We start from the raw sequence: 26,265 nt of genomic DNA, 5'->3' as shown, positions 1-26,265 counted from the left end.
ACAAAGAACTACCTAATGTGCTACATTAAAAGTTATGGGAACCATAATCATCAATGAATATATTAATGAGAACTGACCAGGAAAATATACTCTACCTTTCCCTATTTGTCTTCAGGACAAGTTAATTAGAAAATTGTATTTTAATTAGAGCATGTCACACTAATCTACTTCTGACAATACATTTCAGTTTCTCTTTGTGGATCCGTCTTCACTGTCTGTTTTGGGTTTCTACTTTTGTCTCTATCTTTATGCATTCCTGCTTCCTTTTCTATCTTTGGATAATAGCTCTTTTATTTTACTGTCTGAACTGATTATCATTCCTCTGTATTCCTGCCTGTTTGTTTTCATAATTATCAATTTGGTCTGGTCTTTCTTTTTTCCTTGCAACTGCAATGTGCTTCTTCTAACCAGGCAGACAAAAGCTGCTTCCAGCTAAACAGTACTTTATCTTTTCAAAACACCCTGTTAGTTTCACATCTGAAAACTAACAAAGAGCTGCTTCTATATCAAGAACAAAAAAGAAAGTGTTTTGCTTTTCTGCTTTCTTCGAGTTCTGGATTGTAGCTCCAGACTAATCTGCAAATTGTACCTCATTCCCCTCTGAAAACAATCTAGGCATTACAGTTGAGAGAGGAAAAATGTGCTGTGAGCAAACCTAAAGGCTAAGTATTTTATAGACTAAAAGATTAATATCAATTAGAAGGTTCAGGGTGGCAACATCAAAAGCCACAGTGACACTGGAAATAAAGCAGAGGCACTCAGATTAAGATGAGAAAAGAAGTTACACATTCATATACAAAAATAGTACTTCACATTTTAATTTCATATTAAAACAGAAGTTCACTATTGATTGTACAGGCATAGGTACAGGATTTTATGAAGAAAATCTGCTAGTCTTTTTGAGTCATGAAAAAAGGAATAATTCCCAAAGAGAATTTCAGAAAACAGTCTGTAGGTTGACCTTCAGGACATGGAGCTACTTTGCTTGCAAAACTTCAGACACTGGTATTAACAGTACACTATGCTGTAGCTTGAAAATATTTAAAAGAGAAACTCTGCTAGAAATACACAGTGCTTAATATGCAAAAGGAAAACAACAGTAATTTCAAAATCACTTTTAGCTGGACAAAAGACTACTTTGCTCTGATTAATAAAGAATTAATAAATTCATAGTAACAACACAGTATGAAAAATCTATTTGCCCATTAAGCTTTAGTATATATTTTTGAAAAGCAATATCACTGTCAACTGTAATTTTAAAAAGTCAATTTCTATGATGAGAGAAACATTTGCATGATAAAGTGAGCAAAAAGCTCAAAAAAGTACTGAACCACTGGAGATGCAGCCACGCTCTAAGATAATGCATACAGCAAGTCAGCTTTCTAAAGCAAAACTAAAAAAGGACAGCTGCAATTGAGGAAGAGAAAGACAAAGACTGTTTTTCTCCATAAAGATGTCCCCAGAGCAGCAGCAAAGGAACTGCTTTGGAAACTCCAGATGAAAGTCAGGTCTGGCAGGAGGGGATGTCTTGTTTGAGGCCTACCAACTTCACAGGTGTGACACATTCAGTTTCCAGGAAAGAGCAGGAATCTGCCACAGACAGAATATGTGTGCAAACATTTTAGACTGCTTTTGAAAAGAGCAGCCATAATTACAAAAGAATCAAGTTCTGCTCCTAGAGATTAACAGATCAGCTGAAAAACATTAGAGATTAAAGCTGTGCACCCCAGTTCACCCATGCCACTGAATGGATCAGAGCTGGACTAATCGTTAGATTTTACCAGCAGGTTTCCTACCAGTAGAGCAAACCGATTGAAAAAGTTCCCAACTGGGACAAGGAACAGCACTGTTAAAACAAGGGAGGAAAGGAACACGCTGCCGCAGAGGGCATCTCAACAACCACTCCTATTTGCCCTGTTAATGAATAATCTCCAGAATTCTTCAGATTCTTAACAAATGGCCACATTCATAAGGACTAGAACAGCAGATTTGCCTCACTGCACCATGATGCAAACTGAAGTAAGGGAAACATCACTTCGGTGCAGTACCTGCAGATGTGCTCTCTTCCTCCCTCACTGACCCCCTCCGTAGTCCCACAGCCTGCCCCACACTGCAGGGAGGGCTATTCCCTAAACACACCACACCTTCCTCCCCAGCAAGTTCTACCAACACAGTGCTGGTAGAATAGCCAGAACACATTTCCAGGCTTCCTTCCTCTCTGCTACCCATCATAGGCTGTTCACATTGTGCTTGTCAATGAACAGGCTCTCCCCTGTGGGGGTGTACCTTTACCTACAAGCTAGGAAGGAGGTAAGAACTGTGTCCCAAGCAGTCAGTAAGGACTCCCTTACCACCACCACCACCACTTGAGAAAATACAAACACACACACACACACTCCTATGAAGTAAGCTAGAATACAAGCACACATAAAATATAGATCAGGAAATCCTTCTTTGTAAACTGGATCAGAACCCACTCACTTAGCTTTCAATCATCCCCTTAATTTCATTCAACTTTTGATTGGGAAGATTCTTTTTAATAGAAACTTAGCCAGATTTTTTTCACATATGTTCTTAATAGAGATTGTTAGAATACTTGAGTTTTATCTGCATTTGAACCAAAGCTTAATTCTGAAACACGTTCTATTTTACGCTTAATTCCCACACTAACTTAAAACAGACCATTTTCAAACATCTCTATCCAAGACAATAGCAGATCACAAACCATGTATTTTCGAGCATTATTGGATTAAAATAGTTGCCATCTTAACACAGGGGCAGTATTACACTTGCCTTGTATATACAAAGGATATAATTATGTCCATTCCCCTAAACACCAAGAAATCTTATTTTCACCATAGCCAAGCCAGAAAACAGGCACTTCCTCAGTCTCCTGGGAATGGCTGAAGGTTGTTAATAAAGAGGCTGAAAGCATAAGTACATTTTAGTCCTAGTTATGTCACTTGAAATAGGAGACAGGAAGACTATGTTTAACCCTAAATGAAGTAAGTGTGATATCATGCATCACAGTAAAAAAATGCTACTACTGTTTGTACAATGCTTAGAGATACTGTTGCTCATTATAAGAAATATCTGGAGAAAATCCCATCTTTCCAGTAACACTAGAATAACAGATTATAAAGCAGTAAGGCTATAAATCAATGAAATAGTAGAATACTGAATTTGCTGTATGACCAACAGCCACGTGAGGCCTCATGTGAAGCAGAAGTTCTGTGCAAAACCAGCACATTTACTGCACGATTAATGGTAGCCTACAGAAAGTCTGCAAGAACAAATTATCTGCCTTGGAAAACACTGATGCAAGACTTTTATTTTTCAAAAACTGTGTAAGCAATCATTAAGTTCCTCAGTTACAAAATATTATTACATGACCTGACACTCTATGTACAAGGTGAATGTTTTAGTGTATGACTAAAGAACCCTTGATGAAACTACTGAAGCCTTTCAAAACTTTTAAATGCCTCTCCACCAACTACAGATACTTCCACAATATTATTAAAAATGCATCCATGGGAGACTGACTGAGCAAGCAACTCCAACACTCCCCAGTCCTTGCACATGTGACTGAATCTGTTTTTGCATTCTGGAGGATCTGTTTTTCCAAAACTTGTACAAACAAGAAAGGGATCTCACCCACTGACAACTTCTTCAGTGAAGGGTTAAATTCCTGCTCTGGCCAGTCTGGCATAGCATCTAACAAGCAGAGTCTGCACTGTTTTTTTCCTCTCCATACATTAAGGGAGTGAACAGTGCAGTCAAGACAAGAAGGGAGTAGTCTGGATGTTACAAAGCGAGGCAATAGGGGAAAGATAGAAGGTTTGCACATGGAATATTACAGAGCACTGAGATGCCCTACCTCACAAATTCAGAAAACAAGATCTGCATGTGCACACAAAACTCTGTACCAACTGTATTACAACATGCCCAGCTGCAATACCATGGGACCTAGCTCACACTGCACTATTTAGTGAGTTTTACTGAACTGAAATGTGACATTCAAAATAACTTCATTTGCATATTAGAGGCTATTCTATAGAGTTTGCTACAGTTAAAATTATTACAGTGTCACAGCTCTGAACTCATCAAAAAGTCAAGATGCCTAATACAAATTTAAAACAGGGAAGTACTTTCTGCCAGATGGGGGAGGTGAAAAAGAAGGGAGAATGGCAACTTCCCTCTAGTCCAAATATCACTTCCCTGTATTTATCTGCTCAGCTATTAAGTAGACTGTAGGATACCATTTTCAACTGACTTAAGTTATAAACTGTTTAACAAATATGATGGAGAAATCCCAGACAGACAAGTGAATCTAGTGTGCTTCACATTTAAAAGATGCATCTTTAGGCTTTGTCTCAATAGAATAGTGAGAAAGAAAAGAACCTGTGGGTTGAATCATATTGTTTGTAATTCTGACAATTAGGGCAAATATAGTGTAAAAATATCTATACAGAATCCAGACAGTGAGTATCACTGGTAGAACTTCATTTTAACACAGAAAGCAAGGTATAGATCCATAGTGTATTCCTGACAACTTTCTTCATATGTATTTAATGAAGGTGCAGATTATTTAGAATCTTAAACTCTTGTCATCAGCTCCCTAAAAAACACACTTCATTACACTATTTCTACACAGCAACTGGAGTGAACAATGAACTCATAAAATAAAACTTACAGCACAAGAATATAACAAACATATCCTGCTCTTAACTTTAAGTTCATTTCTCTTAACAGCTGTAATTAAAATACCCAGTAAACCTACAACAACTTGGTACAGGAGTAAAATATAGTGGTTCTTCTTGTAACATGAATCTTTTAGCTCCAAGCACAGAGACCCAGACAAAACTCTTCATTCAGCATAGCTCTGATAAACTGTCTCAGCTACTCTTTCCTCCTACATGCAGAAGCTATAGCGAATGCAGCTGGAATATGAGAAGGTATTTCCTAGTGTTAGTACCAGCTCCCATCAGACAGACTTAAGACAAAGGCATAAACCTTACATTTGTTGCTATTGATATTCAAAAGACAAAATTATAACTTCATAGCTTGTAAACAAATATTTGCTCTTCTAAACCACTCAGAGTAAGATACCTATTCATAGGTATTTTGATCAGCCCTTCAATTTTCTTGAATTAAATCATTAGCCTTTTATGGTGTAGGAAGGGCTGCAAATACTACCAGAGTTAATCACCAGGGACTGTTCTGAGCACACTCCCCACTAAAAGGGAGCAGACACTGCTCAGTACTTCAGAAAACCAGAGATCACGGGACCAGTTACATAAATAGTTACAGAACTGGAAGGCTGTTGACTGATTTGCCATATGCTGTTTGTTTTGTCAACCCAATGAACAAGAAGATTTTCCCGTAACAAGTCCTACCGAAAAGTGAACTTCCCTTTCCAGTGTCACCTGTAAATACACTTCAGTGTTCAAGAGAAAGACTATAGTAGCCACATCTTCTTCCCTTCACAAATATCTTGCTAACAACAGTAAATACTTCTCAAACTTGATTACAAAACCAAATCCATACACTTAAGAAGAAATTAATATGGCAGTAAATTGGAGCCTTCCTCTACACTTTGGAACCTTATTTCAGACACAGATAAATACCCTGAAAGAAAACAAACTAAACACACACACAAACCCCAGAAGCAACAAAACACCCAAATCCAAAAACCCAAATGGAAAATGGAAACCACCACCACCCATCCTTTATTTGCAATGGAATCTACTGTACTCATTGGTTTTGAGGCAAAATTCGTAGTAACATTAACATAACTGAATAAAGAATTTAAACTAAAAGCAGATGTTATTACTGGCACCTTCAAAACAGTGGAATTTTTCAAGATTTTGTGATTCAGATAACACTAAAATGTAACACAATTGTGCCGCGTATCAGTTTCTCTGAGTTTTTAGGATATGAGCCTAGAAATACACAGCAAAGTCCTCCTATATTTCACCACAGCCTTTGGAATCATAATCTGGATTGTAGGAATAACATTATTCATAAAACCTTTATTTCTTGTAGAAATGTACTTCCTCTGATATATCAAATAGTACAAAAACACACACTGTTTCCCTTGGTTAACAAGGCATTTTTCCTTAAATTACAAAGAAAACAAGAGGAGTGATGTAATTTAACCGTAAGTGCACTTCCATTAAAAAAGTTACAATTTTTAAAAGGTAAAACAACCCTATTACAGCATATTTGAACATTGAAGTTGCATACACAAAAGCTGAGTACAAACTTCAGAGTTCTGAGAAGAAAACCCACACTTTTGAACCGTCGTAGCTCGGCTACTCATTCTTTACAAACATGTACAAAGTCCAAACTCTTAACAGCTCATTTTTCATACTGTTTCTGTAATCCAGCATTTTAAAAAGACAGTCCATAAATATCTTCTGCACCACTTCAGGAGCTCCATACTGAAAGTTAGCAAATTTATAGCATAATCAGTGTCCATACTTCTGAAGCAATTCAGCACTCACATTCAGGACAGAAATAAACATGAACCACAGGGTCACACAGGCAATAGTGACAGCAGACCACACCAATTTCCTGTTTGAGAGCCAATTTCTTTTTGAGAGTCAAATGAATAGTCAATGTAGAAATTAAAAGGTACTTCAGCAGCAGCAGTTATTTCCTTCATGACTAAACTCATAAAAATAGAAGGGTATTCACACTAAAATCCAGTGGAGATCTGAACAATAGAGATGAACAAGCACCAAATCTCAGTACTTTATCTGTGACTGGACCTCAAGGTTCAAAACTGGCCCAGTATTTTCATTTATATTTATATTTATTTATCAATGAGCTGCATGAAGGGGCAGATGCCTCCTCAGCATATTCGCTGGTGACACAAAGCTGGGAGGAGAGGCCAACACTGGGATAAATCTCTGTAAATAAGCAATGGTCTAGGAACTGTCAAAGAAACACTAAAGAAATTCTGGCAAACAGCCTCAAATATTGAATAAAACATGACATAATGAGAAAATCAAAACCCATTTCTTCCATAGTACATAAAACTGTTTTATATTTTATTACATTGAGTATAAAACTGAAACCACCTAATTGCACATGGGAATTTCAACTTTGTTTTTAACATTACTAGCTTGATTTAAAAAAACACTGAAAATTGATGTTTCATATCTGGGGAGCCTTAACATGTAATATCTTAGCAAAAACATTTAAAAATCAGTGATTAAAGCATGCCAACTTGTAATCAAAAAACCATCATGATTTTGTGGTAGAAAAAATTATGGCAAGTGCCTTTTCCCCAGGTATCTCTTTTTTTAGTTTTTATGTCATTACATATCATTGTGTAAAACCATCCATATCTTTTAGATAGACAATTAATGAAACTAAAATTAAATATAACTAATTAACTTGTAACAGCATTCTGAATTCAGTGCATCTTTAGCATATGTGGAAAATTAAAGACACACACCAGTCAACTACTTTTTTTCTAAAGATAATGATTTGGAAAGGAAACTATTTGATACTATTGTTCCCATCAGCCTCAAAGAAATAATAAATATTTAAAACATTCAAAAGGTAATTTATCAAAATAATATATTTGACTAAATTTTGAGTGTTCTTCTTATGGTATCATATACCATATCACAAAACAGTCACAAGGAGTATTAATTTCTCAGATGTCCTAAAATGCTTTATAAGAATATGCAAAATTATGACTCTTTTATGGGAGCAGAATGCACCATTTGCATTTAAAAAAATTGCAAGGTTAATTGTGAAAACAACATTTGTTTTCATATAATAAAAAACCAAGGATAACCAAAAAAAAAGCAACATCCAAGCAACTGTCAGATTAACTAGGGAGATATGGGAGCATGATCCTCTTCCCACAAATGAACACAAGTCAGCAAAAAAAATCAAACCTCTTTTCCAATGACATAATGAAGAAAAGCAGTCAGGGAAGCCACAAGTTTCAGGTTTGACTTACAGTCTGATTATGCCTGCATGATTAGAAGTTAAAATGCTAAGTGCAAAGTACTACAAATAGTCTATCAAGATCATAAGAAACACTTACATATAAGGTCTTAAAATTCACGTTTCCCAGCATCAGGTATATATAAACTAACAGCAGCACTCCCACCTAATGTGTGCATAAAGGTGTGTAGAAGCTCTCCTTTCAGAATTAAAACTCAAGGTTGAAATTTGAGTTTGAGCACTGATATGGTTACCTCATTATTGTAAAAAGCATGAATCCTGGCCATTCAGCACAACCACCTTAAGACAATGACATGTTTTCTCAAAAATTGCAAGGGATTTTCTACAAATGATGTCAAAATGTATTCATTACACAGCCCACAATTACAGTCTTGAAGTATAAAGCAGACAGAACATGGAAAAACATTTCATCTAAGAATCACTAAGCTTAAATACCACCAGCATCTCATATTTAAGACTATTTTAACTCTTTTAAGAAAATTATTTCAGTTCAACTATTGAGATTCCAGTGAAACTGAACGTCAACCCTGCAGAACCAAAATAACTGGAAGTCACTGGGGGCTAAGAGATCCAAGCAGGAAGAGCAGGTAGCACACTCTGCCTAACCCCACGTTTGTTTGCAACTACTGCAGTTCAATACACAGAGCCAATCCTCGGTTTTACAAAACTCCAATTCCAATCCACTAAGTGGATGCTTCTTCCAGTAAAAGCTTCTTGTTGCACTCAGCTACTCCTACCTCACTGCTTCTGTCTCAGAACGCAGAACATAAAGCTGAACTTGGGGAAATCCGAGGGGATCTCTCAAGTGCCAGGCTGGCACAGGAGGAACTGCAATGCTGTTCCTGGGAAGATGATAATTACTCTCCCTACCACCAATACCAAAGCGAACACGTTTCTTAAAAAGCCATTTTGGAAAGAAGTTACCCTTGTTCTTAAGAGAGGTCTTAATATTAACAGGGTCTCAAGCTTGGGGAGATAATTTAAAAGATCTAGTTTATGTGATTGCAAAACAGCAGCAGAAATAACACAAAAGATCTCACAGCTTTTACAAAACAAAGAAGCAATCAAGATAAACCAAAACAAATATTCCACAACCCTGTCTCCTCAATCTCAACCTAAACACTTAATCAGACCACCACACCTCTTGCTGCAGGAGTAAATATTTGAGTATCATGCAGAGCCAGGATACTTCACACAACTGCTCAGCTTGCCTCACATGGTGACATTTCTAGTTAGGCTTCATGGAACTGTACAGACTACATTCCCCTCACATTATTACAATGTAGAAAAATCCCAAACATTTGTATTTTCCTGATAAGTTACTATTTATTTCCAAGAAATTAATTTTTCCTCTTTAAACATGCCATCTTCTTAGAAATGAAACCTAACCAGATATTCCAGTCTGATTTTTACCATTTTATTACAACATGCTGGAGAACTTTTCAAGACAAGTTCATCCTTTTCTTGCCCTCCTCCAAACAAATTTGTAACACCTTGACCACATTGCACAGATCTTGAATGTCATCATCTGTTGTTTAGCCAATTTCCCTAATAATAAAAACCACATTTAATGAGATAAAGCTTTTCATTAATTATAAATAGTCTGAAAATAAAATTTTCACCATTTATAAATCCAAGTACATATCCTCATCTCATTCTTCTAACTCACAGTTCATAGTCAACTCATGAAAAAGATCCACTAATTAAAGAAAATAACATCAGTAATTGTTGCTGATTTAAATAATGCTGTGCATCAACTACAAGCTACAGGTAGAGCTAGTTTGCAAATATTCCCTTTCTCAAAAACAAAACAAGGCTTGGAAAATTTCCTGATAATACAGTATTTAGTCTCACACACACTAATGAGTTTCACTGATCCAGTGAGATCTTTGCTCATAAAATGAACAAGCATTGGTAAAATTAAATATGTAAATAAGTACCTGCATTATTAGGGTCCAAATAAAGTAGGTATTAGGGGCATGAGGGAACCCACATTTGACTCTCCAGAACAAAAATTGTTTCATCAGTCATCCATAGCCAACCTTCAAACAGTTTTCCATTTACTAATCACAAATTTGAAGTTGTTTTCAGGGAAAAACTAAGATAAAACATTTCATTTAAAAGCATACAATGCACATCTTTGCAGCTACTGTACTTTACTGGTTTATGCCTTTTACACTAAAGTCTCAAATTTTAACCTTTCTTTCACCTGATCATGACTTCTTTCCTGAATCTCAAATCTTTGTCCATCCTAAAATTTGTCAACAACTTCTCTTTTTTTGTTTAAATCAGTCTCTTTCTAGCCATTCCAATATCTGCAATCTTTAGGCATTCTCTACCCATCTCATTTCTCAACCACACCACATCCTGTTCTCTGTACTGAGAGATTATCCTTTCACCCACATGTTTTTCACGCAGCACTATCTGGGTGCATCATCTCTCTCACATCAAACATTAGCTTCTTAACCTCACTTTCAAGGGCACTGCTGGCTGATTCCCGCTTATTACCTCATCATACCAAAGGATTACTGTTGCTTCACTTGAGACACCAACACTCCCTTGTACTTTTCAACAAGTATTTCCTGCATTCTCTTAGGTTGTTTGGGTGCTCATCCCCTGCAAACATGACAAAGGTCTGCCCACTGCAGGCTCAGCCAAAGGAACAGCTCGGGGGCTGCAGCTGAGATCACTGCCCACCCACTGTGCTGAGCAACACTGGGCTTTGCACAACTCTCATCCAGCACCAGCACTTCGTGACCCAGCCCCTGCAGGAGCTCCAAGTTAACTGGACTGAGGATGCTCTTTAGACTGAGTTTGTGCACAATGCTGCACAACACACGGACACTGTGTGACAAACAGCAGTAGGTTCCACGTAAATACAAACATAAAATACACTCCCGTGATTGATTTCAATAATAATAATTGACCTCCTCTGAAAGAAATGAAGCATCTGGGGTAAAGACAAAGAGTACAAGAAGCATACCCATATCCAAAGAAAACACCCTCCAATTACTCTACCAACCAGAATATACAAAGTGAGGTTTTCACACCCACTCAAATTGGGCATCCACCATGAGAAAGAATCCAGCAATCAAATGCTTTCTTTACAAAGGATTTACAATGCAGATGGAGATCCAAAAGGCACACCCATCTTCATCACCTGCACTCACATCTGGTTACCTCAAGCATGCCAAAAGTTAAGGCTCCCGCTCAACTCTCCAGTGCAATTGATGTCATATTTCAGAAGTTCTTTAGTACTTAAATAACTCCAAACTCAAATCCAGTGGATGTAATTTCGTTGTACAATGCTGAAAAAGTATCTTATACTTAATACGGAACTACAAAAAAGCATGTTGTAGTATTTCTTGTGTGCCAGCCAGGGAGAAGGATTCACACGGTACTTGCCTCTGGAATAAACATTTGAGAGTATCCAAATCACAGCAACTGTACCAGCCATTACTTAGTAAATTAACTCTACCCCCTCCAAAACCAGGATAGAAGTGCACAGGTTACTTTCAACATTTTAAAACACTGTATGTGCCCTTACACATAAAGAATATTAAAGTATTCTACAAATATTGCTACAATATTAATTTGATTAAAACAAATGAAGTATAATCCAATTGTACAACCCAACTAACAGGGACAAAAATGTTTATTTTCCCAAGATGACACAAGAGTTCCACATTAAAGCCCAAGAAAAATTCAGGTCCTGCAATAGTAGCTTTTTAGCTCACAGTAAGACTGCATTTCTCCTTCAAAAGATGTAAACAGCAATAAAACTACAGGGGAATGTACAAAGCATAATGCCAGAAAACAGTTTAATCAGTCCAATGCCCTGTTATTGCAAATGACAAAGCAGAAGCAGAGTTCTAACAAAAAAAAAAAAAGGTATTCATGAATCTTATATGTAACTATTTCAAATTTCCACACAGTAGAAATTTTCAGAAAATTCCATACACCTACAATTCAGCCCATTACAAAATGTAATACTCCTTCCACTTCCCTCTTAGACTAGAACTTCTAGCTGAAAAAAACCCCAGCAACGCAGAAACTTATTGCAGATAATTCCATAAACAAAGTCAGTGCAGAGGGTCTGCATTTTAATGAAAACCAGAAGGCTCTTATTAGTATAATACTTTTTTCCCCTCCTTTTCCCATCCAGCTGAAGCACTGACATCCATCTGAAGACAAACCTCTAAACCTTCTGCCAAGAGAGCACTGGGACTGGGGTACGTAAACTCACTAGGGGCAAAATGAAACAATCTGACTGGAATTTCAGCTTTCACTGAACAGTTTGTTCACCATTACAAGGAAAAAGCTGAACATATCTGGACTTCAGGGAATTCTTTTCTCTACCAAAATGAACTCAAGTTCTTTAAAAAGTATGCACATGTGTTGCATGAACAATGAAAATTTAATCTGAATTGTGTCAAGTAACTTCCCCTCCACAAAAAAAAGAGAACACCCTATGTTACTCAATTACTAGCTTTAGCAAGAACATTAAATAGTGCTCTGCAAATGTTAGGACTGAAGTATTTAAAGATACTATATTACCAAATGAGGGTCTCACCCAGATCAATCCAGTGTAAGAACTAATATAAATACAACACTAATTAACTTTTAGATATCAGTACATTTACAGCATCAGTGATTAATCTACACAAGCAATAACAACAAACCTTCTGTCTTCCAGCATTTACCTGCAAACAGCTGAAAGCACCAATCATACCTACTGGGGCAACCCTCACCTCATGAGCACATTGCCAACAGACTTTTATCTTCCCATGATTTTTTCCATCACAAATTCTGAGGCATTTGCCACTCCAGAGATCATTATTTTGACAGATACACATTTTAAAGAACTCCTCAGCTTGGCTGAAATAAAGATCCTGCAATCTCCAACAACCTTTTTACTATTCTCACTCAGTAAATCAAATGAGAGCTGCAGCCTTTAAAATCCAGGCAACTCTCAGATTTTGTACTATCAACAAGGATAGTGCATACATCCTTTACAAGACAGCAATACTTTTCCAGTGTTCAGAATTTCCAGATTAGTAAAGTCCCATGTACGTTTGTACAAGCTTCACTGAAAATCATATACACTTCCAAGTCCGTAAACAAGTGGGGCCATAAATAAAAACACATGCTTTTCTAATAGATATCAGATGATAAAGCTTTCAAAACTCAAAAAACCACACTTTCTAAACAGATAGTCAAAGACACAGGTATGCATTCCTAAACTATGTTCAACATCAAATCCAAACTGATAAAGTCTCATGACAATGACACAACCCTTCCTGGAAAAAACAGCAAAAAGGTCAGATGTTTATGAACCAGACAATTGCTGGAAAAATATGGACAAACATTTCCAACTAAAACTCAGTACAATTGTTTTCACACCAAAGCCAGAAGTAACTACACTTTCAATAACCAAGTATTTGATCCTTACATAACTTTCTAGCTGGAAATCTCAGGTCTTCCCAAGGCTGAGGAAAGCCACCCAGCACAGCCTGGGAAAGACTGGAACCTCCCAGCGATCGGGCATTTTACCCAGCACGTCACCCAAGACAGGGGAAACGTGTAACCATCCCATGCATCTGGAAAACACTGTAACCTTATCCTGCAGCCACAAGACACATTCCTTGCACACATCTGCAGCCCACAGCAGCAGGAGTACCCATTGAAGAGACCATCTATACAGACTGCTGCTACAACCTTTGGGTTAAGCTGACGGAGAAATCTAGGGACAAATAAAAAACAAAAAAACAAAAATCCACATTCCATCTCTCAAATGTGCCCCTGTTAAATAGAGTATTGTCTTTAACAGAGTATATGTTAGCACACTGGAAAGTAAATTTACAAAATATTAAGATTCAAAAGCACCTAAGAATTTCCATATGGGATATGACTTGATATTTAGAATTATTTACAGTGGTTTTTTAATGTGTATTAACAATGCTAGTAACTACATAACCACATCCACATTAAAAAGAAAGTTTTCTCAGTTTCAAGAGAAAAACTTTTTTTGCTTCGAATAAAACCTTATATTTAGCTAAAAATAAATGTTCTAATCTAGTGAACAAAAATACAGTAAATTACTACAACAGAAGTATGCTACATAATAGTTAGCTACTTTTTGAAGCTCTTTCATATTTACATTCTGTAGACGTTTTTCACATATAATTGCCCTTGACAACTTTTAAGATTAGACAACATCACCACATGATTTATCTTCTACAAAAAAAGACTAAGATTTTAAAGCAAGAGGAAACAATGTCTGAAAGCATAAGAAAATTTTTAACAGCTTTTGAAAAACTACTGATGCAACCGAGTTATTTAATATTTTTAATAACAGAACTTGGGTTTATGCACAGAATGAATTTTGTTTAAGGAAAGATTAAAAAGAGCACATCACCAAATATACTTTGATCTTTCTTTGGTCCAACATAACTAATTTCTAAAATACTACTCTACAGTGCCAGTGGTTTCTTAATTATAAAAGATGGTGTGCTTCTGGCCCCAAGGAGCTCACAACAATAGTATCATTAAATCTTCTATAGCCATTTCTTTTTAATCATGAAATCTCAGCACAAAAAGCCCTCAGCAAAATTTCTGTTTTAAATATTTATCAAGAGGTGAGAAACAGATGGCTAGACTGGTTCTACAGACTGAAAATGTTCTGACATGGTATTCAAACTCTTTTTCTGCCAACTGCTATTAAGGAGTTCACGGGGGTTGGAACAACAGAACGTGCATCCGAAGTTAAAAAGTATAAAGTATCCTTCCTGGTTGTTTTTTTTTTAGAGAGACAACACAAACTCTTCAATTAATTTCCAAAGAAGCCACTTCAGAGTGCCAATCACACTGTCTCCTCTCATTACACCAAGAACTTCATTATCAGCTACACTCCAGTCTCCAAAGCTTGGTAAGCTTTTAGCATCAAAGCAAATGCACTACATATTTGATTTAGCAGCACAATACCCCAAGATGGCAATAACCAGATGTATCTTTTAAATATTCTGTGTTAATGCTATTTGTACATTTCACGCCCACCACAAAAAGAACTCCAGATGTACAGAAACATACACACTGAACAGATGCTCATGCTGAGAAGATTCTTAAACGTATCATAATCTATCATTTTTATTTCCAAATATTTAAAGTTACTAAACCCCACCCCAATTTTAGTCCCATCTATCTATTCTTGCCTTGGATAGTGCAGCACAGTGTGATAGAAGTCAGGGCACTTTATAAAGCAAAAATGCAAATCTAACCACAACCTCAATGTATAAACGCTTCTACTGCTTATGAGGTAAACATAACGGTGCAGTATTTGAAAAAAGCATGACAAACTCCAAAAAGTTAATTCTGAAAAGTATCTGTATCTAAGTAAACAGCAGCAATTTTCTATTACTAATGAAGTGCAGCAATGCTACTTTTCAATTATGTGCCACCTTTCTTCAGATGATTACTGCTTAACAAATGTTTTCTACAAAGAAATTATATATCAGAGATAGGAAAATTTGGCACCCAATATTAAAATACATTTCAACTGAATTAGACAAGACTTGCCTGTGCTCTCTACTCTGTTCTAACCCTTAAGAGAATATGATGCAAAGCAGTTCACCGAAGTATCTTGGGTCATACCATAAGGAACATGCTAGAGTGACCACAAAGATACACACCGATTAGAATAAAACTATTTGTTGAATACTACTTTCAAAGCATAATCAAAATTTTCTATTGTAGTAAGAAAGCAGAAAAGGAGAGCATATTTCCCACAGCACAGAAAATGTTGTGGAATGAAACAGTTCTAATCCAGGATGGCTTAAATGATTTGACATTTATTTTGTTATTATTAATTTACATTATTTCATACAATGCTATCAAAAGAAACACAACAAAGATTATGCTTTTTGGCCAAGACACACTGGAAAGCACCACGTGCTTCAGTCTAATCAAGACGTACACATTTGGTACAATGCACACTTGCTACAGAGAATGGTGGTGTACTCATTAAAAAAAAAAAACTTGCTTAAAAAACAGCTACCTAATTTAAATAATTAGAAAATACTGGCCAAAGAAAATCTTTCCTTTGCCCTGTCCCTGATGTAACCATTTAATTAACATATGTATCATTTCAATAACAGAATTGCTATATTTAATAATTACCACATAAATACCAGACATGAATTACCTTCCTTATCCCCTAATTTTTCTTCTGGCTCCTTATTTGTTTCTACATTCATCTATGCTCAGTTTTTTACTGTATCCAAAATAGTATACAGTATAAAACCCCACAACAATTTTTAAAAATCCTCAGAACTGTGAATCAGCATGAAGAGATACAATTTAAGACAGAGTTAAGGAGATATTAAAAAAGCATGATACAGAATCATCAAATATGCTTCAATGAATTAGCGAAGCATATATACATAAGTGCAAATGTTTTTAAAAACTGTGACCTAGATACCAGACTTAACCCTGAAAAATTTCTATTTTATGAGCTGAAAGCACTAATGAAGGAGAGCTTTAGGCACAATGAGGTGTCCAGAAAATCTGAGCAGAAGAGGTTTTCTTTTCTCTGCAGCTGGGGGCTGAACACCTCGTGCCCTGCTACCATCAGCAAACACAGAGCAGCTCAGGCTGCCTCCTGAAGCTCCACTGACGCTCACAACAGGGAATGATGGAGGAATTGCTACACCAGAACATAAATGTGTCCAAGAATTTATTTTTATCTTGTTCAGAGCTCTATCTTTGAAGATCCCCAGTACTGTTTTTCCTTGTGTTTTTAACCTAGATTTAAGATAATTCTTAATTAATTTGATTTTGTGTCAGATCTCCAAAAAGTAATCTTTACTTGCCCAGCACAAGTTGTTACAACAATTAAAGTTTCATGTTTTTTACAGTAAGTGAAGCCCTGAATATTCTTCCAGCTAAGAAACTGGTTTGATTCATAACATAGTTGATTTTTTAAAGTATGATTAAACTCAATTAAAAAAATTTAAAGGTACCCCGTAATGCAAAAACTTGCATTGTCAAAGTCTAGTTACATAGTTACAAACAGACCATTTTATGGAGGAAGTTACCTCAGTGTAGAGTTGCAGGTCATCTCCAGATATCAAGAAAAAATACATTTAATACTGTTAAAAGAGAAGTATTGCAGTAAAACTTTTAGCTTAAAATTCTGGAATTATTTCTTCCAACTAATGTATAAGAATTAGTGATTTAGAAGAAAAGAAATATAGTAGGTCAAAATAACTTCAGCTAGTTTCACAACACGGTGAGTTAAATGCCTGTCATTAAAAGGAAGTCTGAGGTCAAAATCCATCTTTTTCAATATGCTTCTTAAATGCAGGACAAAGACAAGCAATTTCATACAAAACTGACCACAAGACAGAGTATAAAACCTTTGACTGTCATTTACAAGAATATAAAACCTTCACCTGTCATTTACAAGCTGAAAAAAAAAAAAAAAAAACCAACACAATTAAGAGGCTGCAAAAATGAGCAGATCTGAGTAAGCTAAAACTCTGTTTTGTAAAGCAATACATATTTGAGTGCTTACAGTAAGTGCTCACCCAAATGCCAACCCCACTCCTCTCAAGTGGCACTCACCCCTCCCCTGAAATTCATACAGGCATGAGCTGCACACACTCTTGTGTGGCCAATATAAATCCCAGCTTTTACTTACTCCTCACTGCCAATGTCTCAACAGTTTTAGATTTCAGGCCTGCTTACAGCAGCGTCATCCGTACTTAAAAAGCATATTTTGTCTGAATTCTCAGAGTGCCTACAAATCCTAGTAAAGAACAAGGTACTATGCAAAACACTAAAGTAACCCCTAAATACTATGAAATCAGTCTTCTCGGCGTAGTACACGTGATGCTGTTACATCTTCATTTTGCATAATCAGACACAACTCAATTCAGGTGGCTTCAGGAGCTCCGCGGGCGCTCCCAGTCCCGCGCCCCACCCAGGCACCCCGCCCGCAGCGCCACGGCTGCCCCGGCTCCTCGGGCAACCACTTGTCTGCGTGTGGAGCAGATCTTTGCTCCTCTAGAGACTGGTGGCTCTGCACTACAAAATATTGATCAAGGTATTTAATCCAATGCTTAAAAAAAAACAAACAAAAAAAAACCCAAAAACCACCTGTAATGCTAGGTCCTGATTAAGAATTCCTGGACCAGACTTCAAGCTTCAACGTTTATCTTTCTGTATTTTTTTTTTCTTAGCACAAGTCTCTGCTTCACAGTTTTTAAAAGCAAATAAATGCAGGGCAGGCGGCATTTAAAGCGGGGACGTTAAACACTGCTTAGTAGTATTCTATTTTATGCCTAAGCATTCCCACGAGCAGCAGGAAACCTGGCAGAGGAGATACACCACCCCGCCATGCGAGCAGACACCGCCGTGCCTCGCTCCGGCACTCCCCCGGGAGAAACCCCTCTGCCGTCCTCGGCACGGCCAAAGAGCCTTCGGAGGGAAGAGGCGAGCTTTAAGGAAAGAGCTAACGCAAGACAGAAACTGCCTGTCTCGTTGCTCCCAATTTTCGTATTTAAAACAAACACAATGCAGTCTTAGCCAATATTCTGCGGTACTTTTAGAGACAAAGCTATACAGTAGCTGCGTCTAGTTAGGGCCGGCAGCTGAAAACGCTTCACTGCTGTGAGCAGCCCGGCGCTTCTCGGGGGAGCAGCAGTTGTGCCGCCGCCCCGAGGCTGCCCGGTGCGGGCCGCTGCCCGAGCCGCGCCGGGACCCCGCCCCGAGCCGTGCCGGGAGCGCGGTGAGGGCCGCCGGGCGCCGAGCGCGGCGCTCCCCCGGCCGCACACAAAGCGCCCGTCCCGCCGTGACCGCGCCGGGCGGGCGGAGGGCGAGGGGCCGCCCCGGGAGCGCCATGGCCGCGCAGGCGGCGCGCGCACCGCACCCCGGACGCGGCGCTCCCGCCCCGCCGCGGCCCCCGGCCCAGCGCCACCGCCCTCCGCCAGCGCTGGACCCCCGCCCCGCCCCAGCCCCTGCCCGCCGCCCCTGCGCCGAACAAAGCACAGCGCCTCGGCTCCGGCCGCTCCGCGCCTCCCCGGGGCAGCCGCCCGAGCAGACAGGGGAAGGCGGCGAATCTCAGACACAATGAAAGGCGAGCCGGGACTCACCCACAGCTCCGTGCCCCAGCTCATGGCTGCTCCGCGGGCAGTACCGGCTCCGGCAGAGGCGGGGATGAGGCGTCGGGCGCCGGCCGGACAACGGGGCCCCCTCAGGCAGCGCCGGTGCCCTCGGTCACTGGGGAGAGGCGGCGGCGAGGAACGACGTCGCTCCCAGCTCCAGCTCCGCCTGGCTTGGGAGGGGGAGCCGCGGAGGAGACTGGGAGAGGGGCGTGTCCGGCTGGAGCGGCGGGGCCGGGACGGGAGCGGCCGGCGCTGCCCCGGAGCCTCGAGCGGCCGCGGGGCGAAGGTGTCGCGCCCGGAGCGGCCCCCCGTTGTTACTCATTAACGAGGCGACGGCGAGGCCCCGGGGTTTAGTCCCGGCCGGCTGCGAGGCCTCCCCGCCTCCCCAAAGCGCTGAGTCACGGCCGGCAGCCGCCGGGCCCCGGCTCGCCCCCTCCTCACCGGGCACCGCGCCGACACACAGACGTAAACAACGATTTTTGTATTGTTTACATCACAGCTCTATATGTAAATCACAAATTGAGATGGTAGGAAAGGTGAAGTGCAAATTTCTGCAAACAGGAGTAAATAGTCAGAATTTAGAGCATTTATTTAGAGCAATGTAACAAAATCACATGTTTTCTGGTGATTTGTAGACATTTTAGGAGAAGGAAACTGCAGCCTGTATCATGGGTACATTAATACAATATTTAGCTACTCAGTAACGCTTAAAAAGCCTCATTTTAGCAATGAGACGTTTTCCCAGGACAAACAGGATTCCTTTGTTCCACGCAGCTCTCCCTGAAAAACACCTTTACAAACCCAAAGGTAAAGCAAGCATCGGGATGTTCCAGAGATTCTGAGTAACTTCACAACCTCCTGAACTGATTGAGAGGCTGCTCTGAAATACTCTAAAACAGGACAGGTGTTAGCACAGCAGCTCTGGGTGCTCCCGCCTTTTAAGAGCACATGTCCACTATAAAGAGGAGCAACCAAAAGATATTCCAGAGCAGGCTTTGAACAAGCTAGCACCAGAATAGGAGACTATCACTGTACCAGAGCACTGCTGCAGTCTGGCTAATTATTCATCTTTGGAGGTTAGCAGTTAGACTTCGGAAATCAGGCTGATTAGAAACTGTACACAGTAACATCTACTGTTTCTGCTGGCATTGTGATTCTCATTTTGTAGATAATTAGTACAAAATCTGCCTCAAAGGATGAAGAAAATTCCAAAAAGTCAAGTGCAAGGCCTATTTCTTCCCAATGTATTTCACTAGTTTTATTAGTGTTTGAATTTAAATATGGGCACAACTATTTTCAAGATTGCTTTCTGATTTTTAGTTTGCTTTTAACCCATACTTCTTCCAAAAACAGAAGCACATATATGTATCAGGTACATACATAGAGATGTGCATTTCATCCTTACCTAAAAGTCAATCAGTAAAGATTATAAATCACAATAAACTACAGAGGTAATGAATTTGAAGTTGTGAGACAAAAAACATTTAGACAAATTATTGCAAGATTTGGAATTCATGAACAGTATATTAAGACCATGTGACTGAAACAAATTTTTAATTATTGACAAAAAAGCAGAAGTCTTAGCAGCATAATACTTACCACTTCAGCTTAGTGAGAAATCTGACACGAGTCACTGTTGTCCCCTTTTCCTGCTTAAGCACACTCTTGCTTAGGAGATTCCCATATAAATCCTGAGCTCTCCTCCAGTTTAGCAGTTGAAGATGTGAAATCAGCAAGCTGTAAGACAAGGGGAAGAGTCTACCACATCTCTGTGGGACATTACCAGAAACAGTAAAATGAATCACTGAGAATTGTGACATTGTTTCCATTATCGGGGAATGCAACTGACCCTAAGCCTAGAAATAATTAAACAAATATTACCCTAAATATTTTTACTCTTCTAGTCACATCCTTAAAATCATCATTTGGAGGAGAGGATGCAACCAAAGGGACTCAAGAACATATTAAAGACATATTCAAGTAATGTTAAACACAGCAGAGGCTTCATGATAAATTGAATAGTTCTAGTAGCCTCGTAAATCACTACCACCTTCTGACGGATGATGACAACTTATTTTTAGCTTAGAAAATTTACTTTTATAGTTAGATGTTTCCCCCAACATTGACTCATTAATGCAGGCTTTAAAGAAAACTGCCCAATTCTGCATTTGGACTGAATCCACATAATTCTAATTATTACAGTAGTTGTGTATTTTGTTAATTCTGTTCCCTTTTCAACAGAATCTACTTGAGTTTCCAAGTGTATCTAAGGATATTATCTTGGCAGAAAAACAATCTGAATCATTAATTTGGAGTGGCAGAAAAGCTGTCTGGCACTCCCTGTGGGCGCACTTTCTAAAGACTGAAGCAGCTTAGCTTTCCACTGCCACAAAACTCAGCAGGACCAAACAAATTACTTCCAAATATCTCTGTCTCAGTGTAAGGTGCCATTAATCCTTTTCTCTGCTAGCCAGCAGTCTCTTTGTCATATTAAAATTGGATTTTTACTTCACAAAAAATAAGAAGGGTTGCAAAAACCGTATTATCCCTTTCTGCTTCAAAACCAAAAGAATTTAGCTCCCTCCTTCCTTTACACATGTATTTCCCCCATCACCAGCACTCTAAGTGCTCTAATTTTAAAAAATATTGATGTTCATAACACTTCCATGTGGTGAGTGGGTAATCATTACTTCACAGTTCAGGAAATACTTAGAGACAAAAGAATAGGTGTCCTGACACTTCAGCTTGTGCCCAGCTCCCCACAGACTTCCTGTGTCTCCCAGAGCCTGGTTAACCATAACCAGCAGAATGCAAAGTCTTGGGAGCTCAGCATCTGCCTAGAGACTTACTACCACTCAGTTCCTATTTCAACTATTAGGCAAAATAAACTTATGGTTTTACTCTGAGTACTGATTTATTTTTTATTTAAAGCAGAAAATTACCAGGAAACTGTATTAGTGAGACCACATTAGTTAGATCTTCTGCCTCAAGGCAGAAGGAAAATTTCATTTATTAGTGCAAACTCAGCCACTGCTTGGAATGCCCTAATTCTAATTTTTCTCCTATCTCTGAATTTTTGTGGGAAGAATTGTACCCCTCCATCTTTTTCCATCCAGTTCCTGTACTGAAATGAATTTTACATAGCAAAAGAAAGGCTTGTTTCTTTCTTTTCCCTCTCATCTCAGCAAACAGAAATACATCAACAGTGACTGGATAACAGAACTGAAAGGACACTACAAACACCAGCTATAAATAGGAGGAAAAACGAGAACTTCCATCTGCCTTTACAAAACATCTTGTGCTCACATTTTTTTGCCTGCACTATAACCAAGAGCACATCTTTCCTTGCCATATGTAGCAGAGAAAATGTGTTGTCAATCAGCATCGACTAGCAATATTATAAGTACAAACAGCGTTATTTCACAGCCTTTTTTTCCCCCCAGTGAAACAAGACAATCACATGATAATTCAGCATTTCCTTTTGATAATATAAACTGTATCCCAACCCAGAGGCTGGACAACCACGAAGTATCAGGGAATACACAAAAGTCACTACTTTAAAATATGATTTTCAACTCTCTAATGCTTTCATTGCCTGCTTGAATACTATAAATCCATTTGCTTCCACTGTACATCCCTTCAGAATTATATCAAAACATAACCATAAATGGCTTTGCTACCTTAATTTCTGCTACCTCCAGTTCACCTAACCCATGTCTTCTCCATTCTCCCACCAACCCCTTCCATGCACATTACTTTAAATTAAAAGCACACCAAGCTGTATCTAATGTGCAGAGTTAAGTATGGCCATGGTGAATTCTATATTCAATTTTTTTTCATTACCATATTATCTACAGGCATAAAGATTATAGCTTTTAGATAATAACCAAAAACTCGAACAGTCACTGCTCTCGGCATCAATAGCAGCTTTCAAGCAGAGTGTATGGATTGACATACATATCAATAAGGAAAGATGGAGACTGTCATGGTACGAACTGAAGCTGTAGAAAAACGAATAGCAGAGGAATGTGTAGCAAAGAATCAGCAACACCCATTTTAAGATTTGCTAAGCAATATTTTACCATCATCTGACTTTGAATTACAATCAGAAACAAATGTATGTGCAGTTGTGCAAAATCTGCCATATGCTCGGCATCCTAGGTTACTGTTTAATCTCCCTAGCGAGTTTTAGTTTCGAACTGGTTCACGCATTACCAGCACAGAGCGGCTTGGGTCACCCTCAGCAGTCTGGGCACGCACAGGCCTAAGCCATGTCCTGGGCTCGACAGCCGCCTGCCGGCAGCGCCAGCCCCGGCAGCGCCACGGACACGGCACCGCTGCTGCTGCTGCTGCTGCTGCTGCTGCTGCTGCTGCTGCTGCTGCTGGGCAGCGCCACGGACACGGCACCGCTGCTACTCCTGCTGCTGCTGCTGGGCAGCGCCACGGACACGGCACCGCTGCTGCTGCTGCTGCTGCTGCTGGGCAGCGCCACGGACACGGCACCGCTGCTACTCCTGCTGCTGCTGCTGGGCAGCGCCACGGACACGGCACCGCTGCTGCTGCTGCTGCTGCTGCTGCTGGTGCCGCTGGGCAGCGCCACGGACACGGCACCGCTGCTGCTGCTGCTGCCGCTGGGCAGCGCCACGGACACGGCACCGCTGCTGCTGCTGCTGCTGGTGCCGCTGCTGCTCTGCTGCTGCTCTGCTGCTGCTGCTGGTGCCGCTGGGCAGCGCCACGGACACGGCACCGCTGCTGCTGCTGCTGCTGATGGTGCCGCTGGGCAGCGCCACGGACACGGCACCGCTGCTGCTGCTGGTGCCGCTGCTGCTCTGCTGCTGCTGCTGCTCTGCTGCTGCTGCTGGTGCCGCTGCTGCTGCTGCTGCTGGTGCCGCTGGGCAGCGCCACGGACACGGCACCGCTGCTGCTGCCGCTGCTGGTGCCGCTGGGCAGCGCCACGGACACGGCGCCGCTGCTGCTGCCCCCACTGGTCCCGTCCCACTGAACGCCTGCGAGTTACAGTAACGGAAAACCGAGAGCGCCAGGGACCCCTTGATTGTCCTACCTTCCATGCAACTGCAGGTCGTCACTTCTCTCCCTTAGAGGATTTCATTTCTGTGCCCAGGGGTTTAATTTCACGTGTACTTCCCTTATTTTATGTCTGGGGTGGCTCCTCCTTTCATGAGAAAGTTGATGTCCATAATATCACATTTAATTGATGCGTGGAAAAAATTCCAAAGGATCACAATCTGTAGGGAAACTCAAAAGTTATTCACATGTCAAAGAAAACTCTTTCCTTCCCACTACTAAACACATTAAAAGAATAGGAATCAGGAAATAAATCAACAATGGGAATGAGAACAGTGTGCTGTGCACAGAATAGATATCCCACTAAGCAAATCCTTATTTACATTTCTATCTCTCCATATCACTTTAGTAAAGATAGCTACAACTCAGTTTATCACTTGTTCCAAGTGAGATTCTGATCAGAGACTAACTACAGAAATTTTCAAATAATCCCAGAGGAACAAATCCAAAAATAAATCACTTAACGATGAAAGAATTTTGGTTTCATGACATTACACTTTCGAAGAATTTTGGTTTTGTGATATTACACATTGTATTTAACAGAATTCAAAGTGCAATGCTTGCTCATTGGATTTCAAAGGCAGATCAAATCCAACAGCCAATTGCATCCTAGTAAGAGACTTTTCCTCCACATCCCTTTGTACATTTTTCCCTTTGAGACAGGGTTACATGAAAGGGAATAATATACACAACTTATTGAGACTGTTCTTTTCCCTCCTCCCTGATAACACCCTCTTCTCCCTCCTCCCTCATCCCTGATGAGATAACACACTCGTCTTCTAGCAGCCAAGGCTTTTCCCTTTGGATTTACCACTATCTTGGTAAAGATAGAACTCTCCTTATGTTAAGATCCGATCAGCTGATAAATTTCAAACAATTAAAGACGCAGAACTTAAGGGTTGAATTGTGCTGCTACTTTGTGTCCTTAATACCTAATCCACAAAAAGAAGTTATCATGTCACTATTTCCTATGTCCTTTTTCCCATTAAAAAATGCACTATTTTCAGCGCCGAATTAAAAATTTGATTCAATTTGAGGAATAAATTGCCCCTCTGGCTTGGAATATAGAGACCACGGAAGCAGGTTACAGAAATACATCCCAACATAGATGTGTTTGAAGACTCTCAGCATTCAGAAGCTTTATCCTGTGTCCATAAAGGAGAAACTTTTAATTATGCTATTTTAACACAGTCAATACTAGAGATTTCATTTTAGGGAAAGGGGCAATTCTCAGTCCCTTTTGCACACAAGTAAACCAAAACCACAGCTACAGCAATGAGTCCCCCTCCAGCCCTGCCTGCTCCTACAGTTCTTCCCACAGCACCGTGTGGTTCATGGCCCAGACACCCCCATTGGGAAGGGATCCCTGCCAGCCCATCGCCTTCCTGAGAGCAAAGCCTGAGCAGTGACTTTTGAAAAACTTTTGAAAAAAGGTAAAATAATACTTATTATTTTTTACACTTTTTGGAAAAGATAACTCATTAACAGAAGTGACATTTAGACCCATTTTCACATCCTGCAGACAGGATAAATACCTTTTCCTATTCATTCAAAAACTGTCCCTTCATTTAAATGATATAATGTACCAAGATAAACTAATTTTTTGTCCGTAACATTTTATTTCGTTTACAATTTTAGCATAATATTTTTTAAACAAATGCATCTCAAAAACTGTAAATTTTTTGTAGAAATGAAAATATTATTGTTTCCAACATTAGAACATATTGAAAAAAAACAAGTTATTAATGATTTAATGAGTTTAGTTGCATACAACTTGCCTAAAAATCCCAGACAATTAAATTACCACAGGTATAGAATAGCTAATCAGATAATATGGAAGATATATGTAAGTACATACTTAAGATGCAACTGAATTTAAATTCTGATTTTTACCTTCTTGAATATTAATTATCTGTGTGTGAAAATGGTGCCAGTTAGGTGTTTACATTACAGTAGAATAAAAAAAATTATATGTGTTGGTCACATGAATCCTTCATAAAATATTTCTAAATAGAAAATATTTCTAAAA

At 39.5% G+C, this 26,265-nt stretch overlaps 1 protein-coding gene across 4 annotated transcripts in view; it reads right to left on the bottom strand.

The window, feature by feature from the left end:
- FNBP1L (formin binding protein 1 like) overlaps nucleotides 1–19,308 on the bottom strand; it is a 52,820-nt gene extending 33,512 nt beyond the window's left edge. For all 4 annotated transcript variants that reach the window (XM_066555304.1, XM_066555305.1, XM_066555303.1 and 1 more), the window contains exon 1: nucleotides 19,140–19,308. In XM_066555304.1, coding sequence (XP_066411401.1) covers nucleotides 19,140–19,163 — 24 coding nt within the window. In that variant the 5' untranslated portion in view covers nucleotides 19,164–19,308. The remainder of the gene's footprint in view (nucleotides 1–19,139) is intronic.
- Nucleotides 19,309–26,265: the final 6,957 nt, after the last annotated feature.

Source organism: Molothrus aeneus, chromosome 9 (assembly GCF_037042795.1).
Source record: "Molothrus aeneus isolate 106 chromosome 9, BPBGC_Maene_1.0, whole genome shotgun sequence".
Lineage (NCBI taxonomy): Eukaryota > Metazoa > Chordata > Aves > Passeriformes > Icteridae > Molothrus > Molothrus aeneus.
Note: the sequence above shows the minus strand (reverse complement) of the source record. Positions and strands in the feature narration are given on the sequence as shown.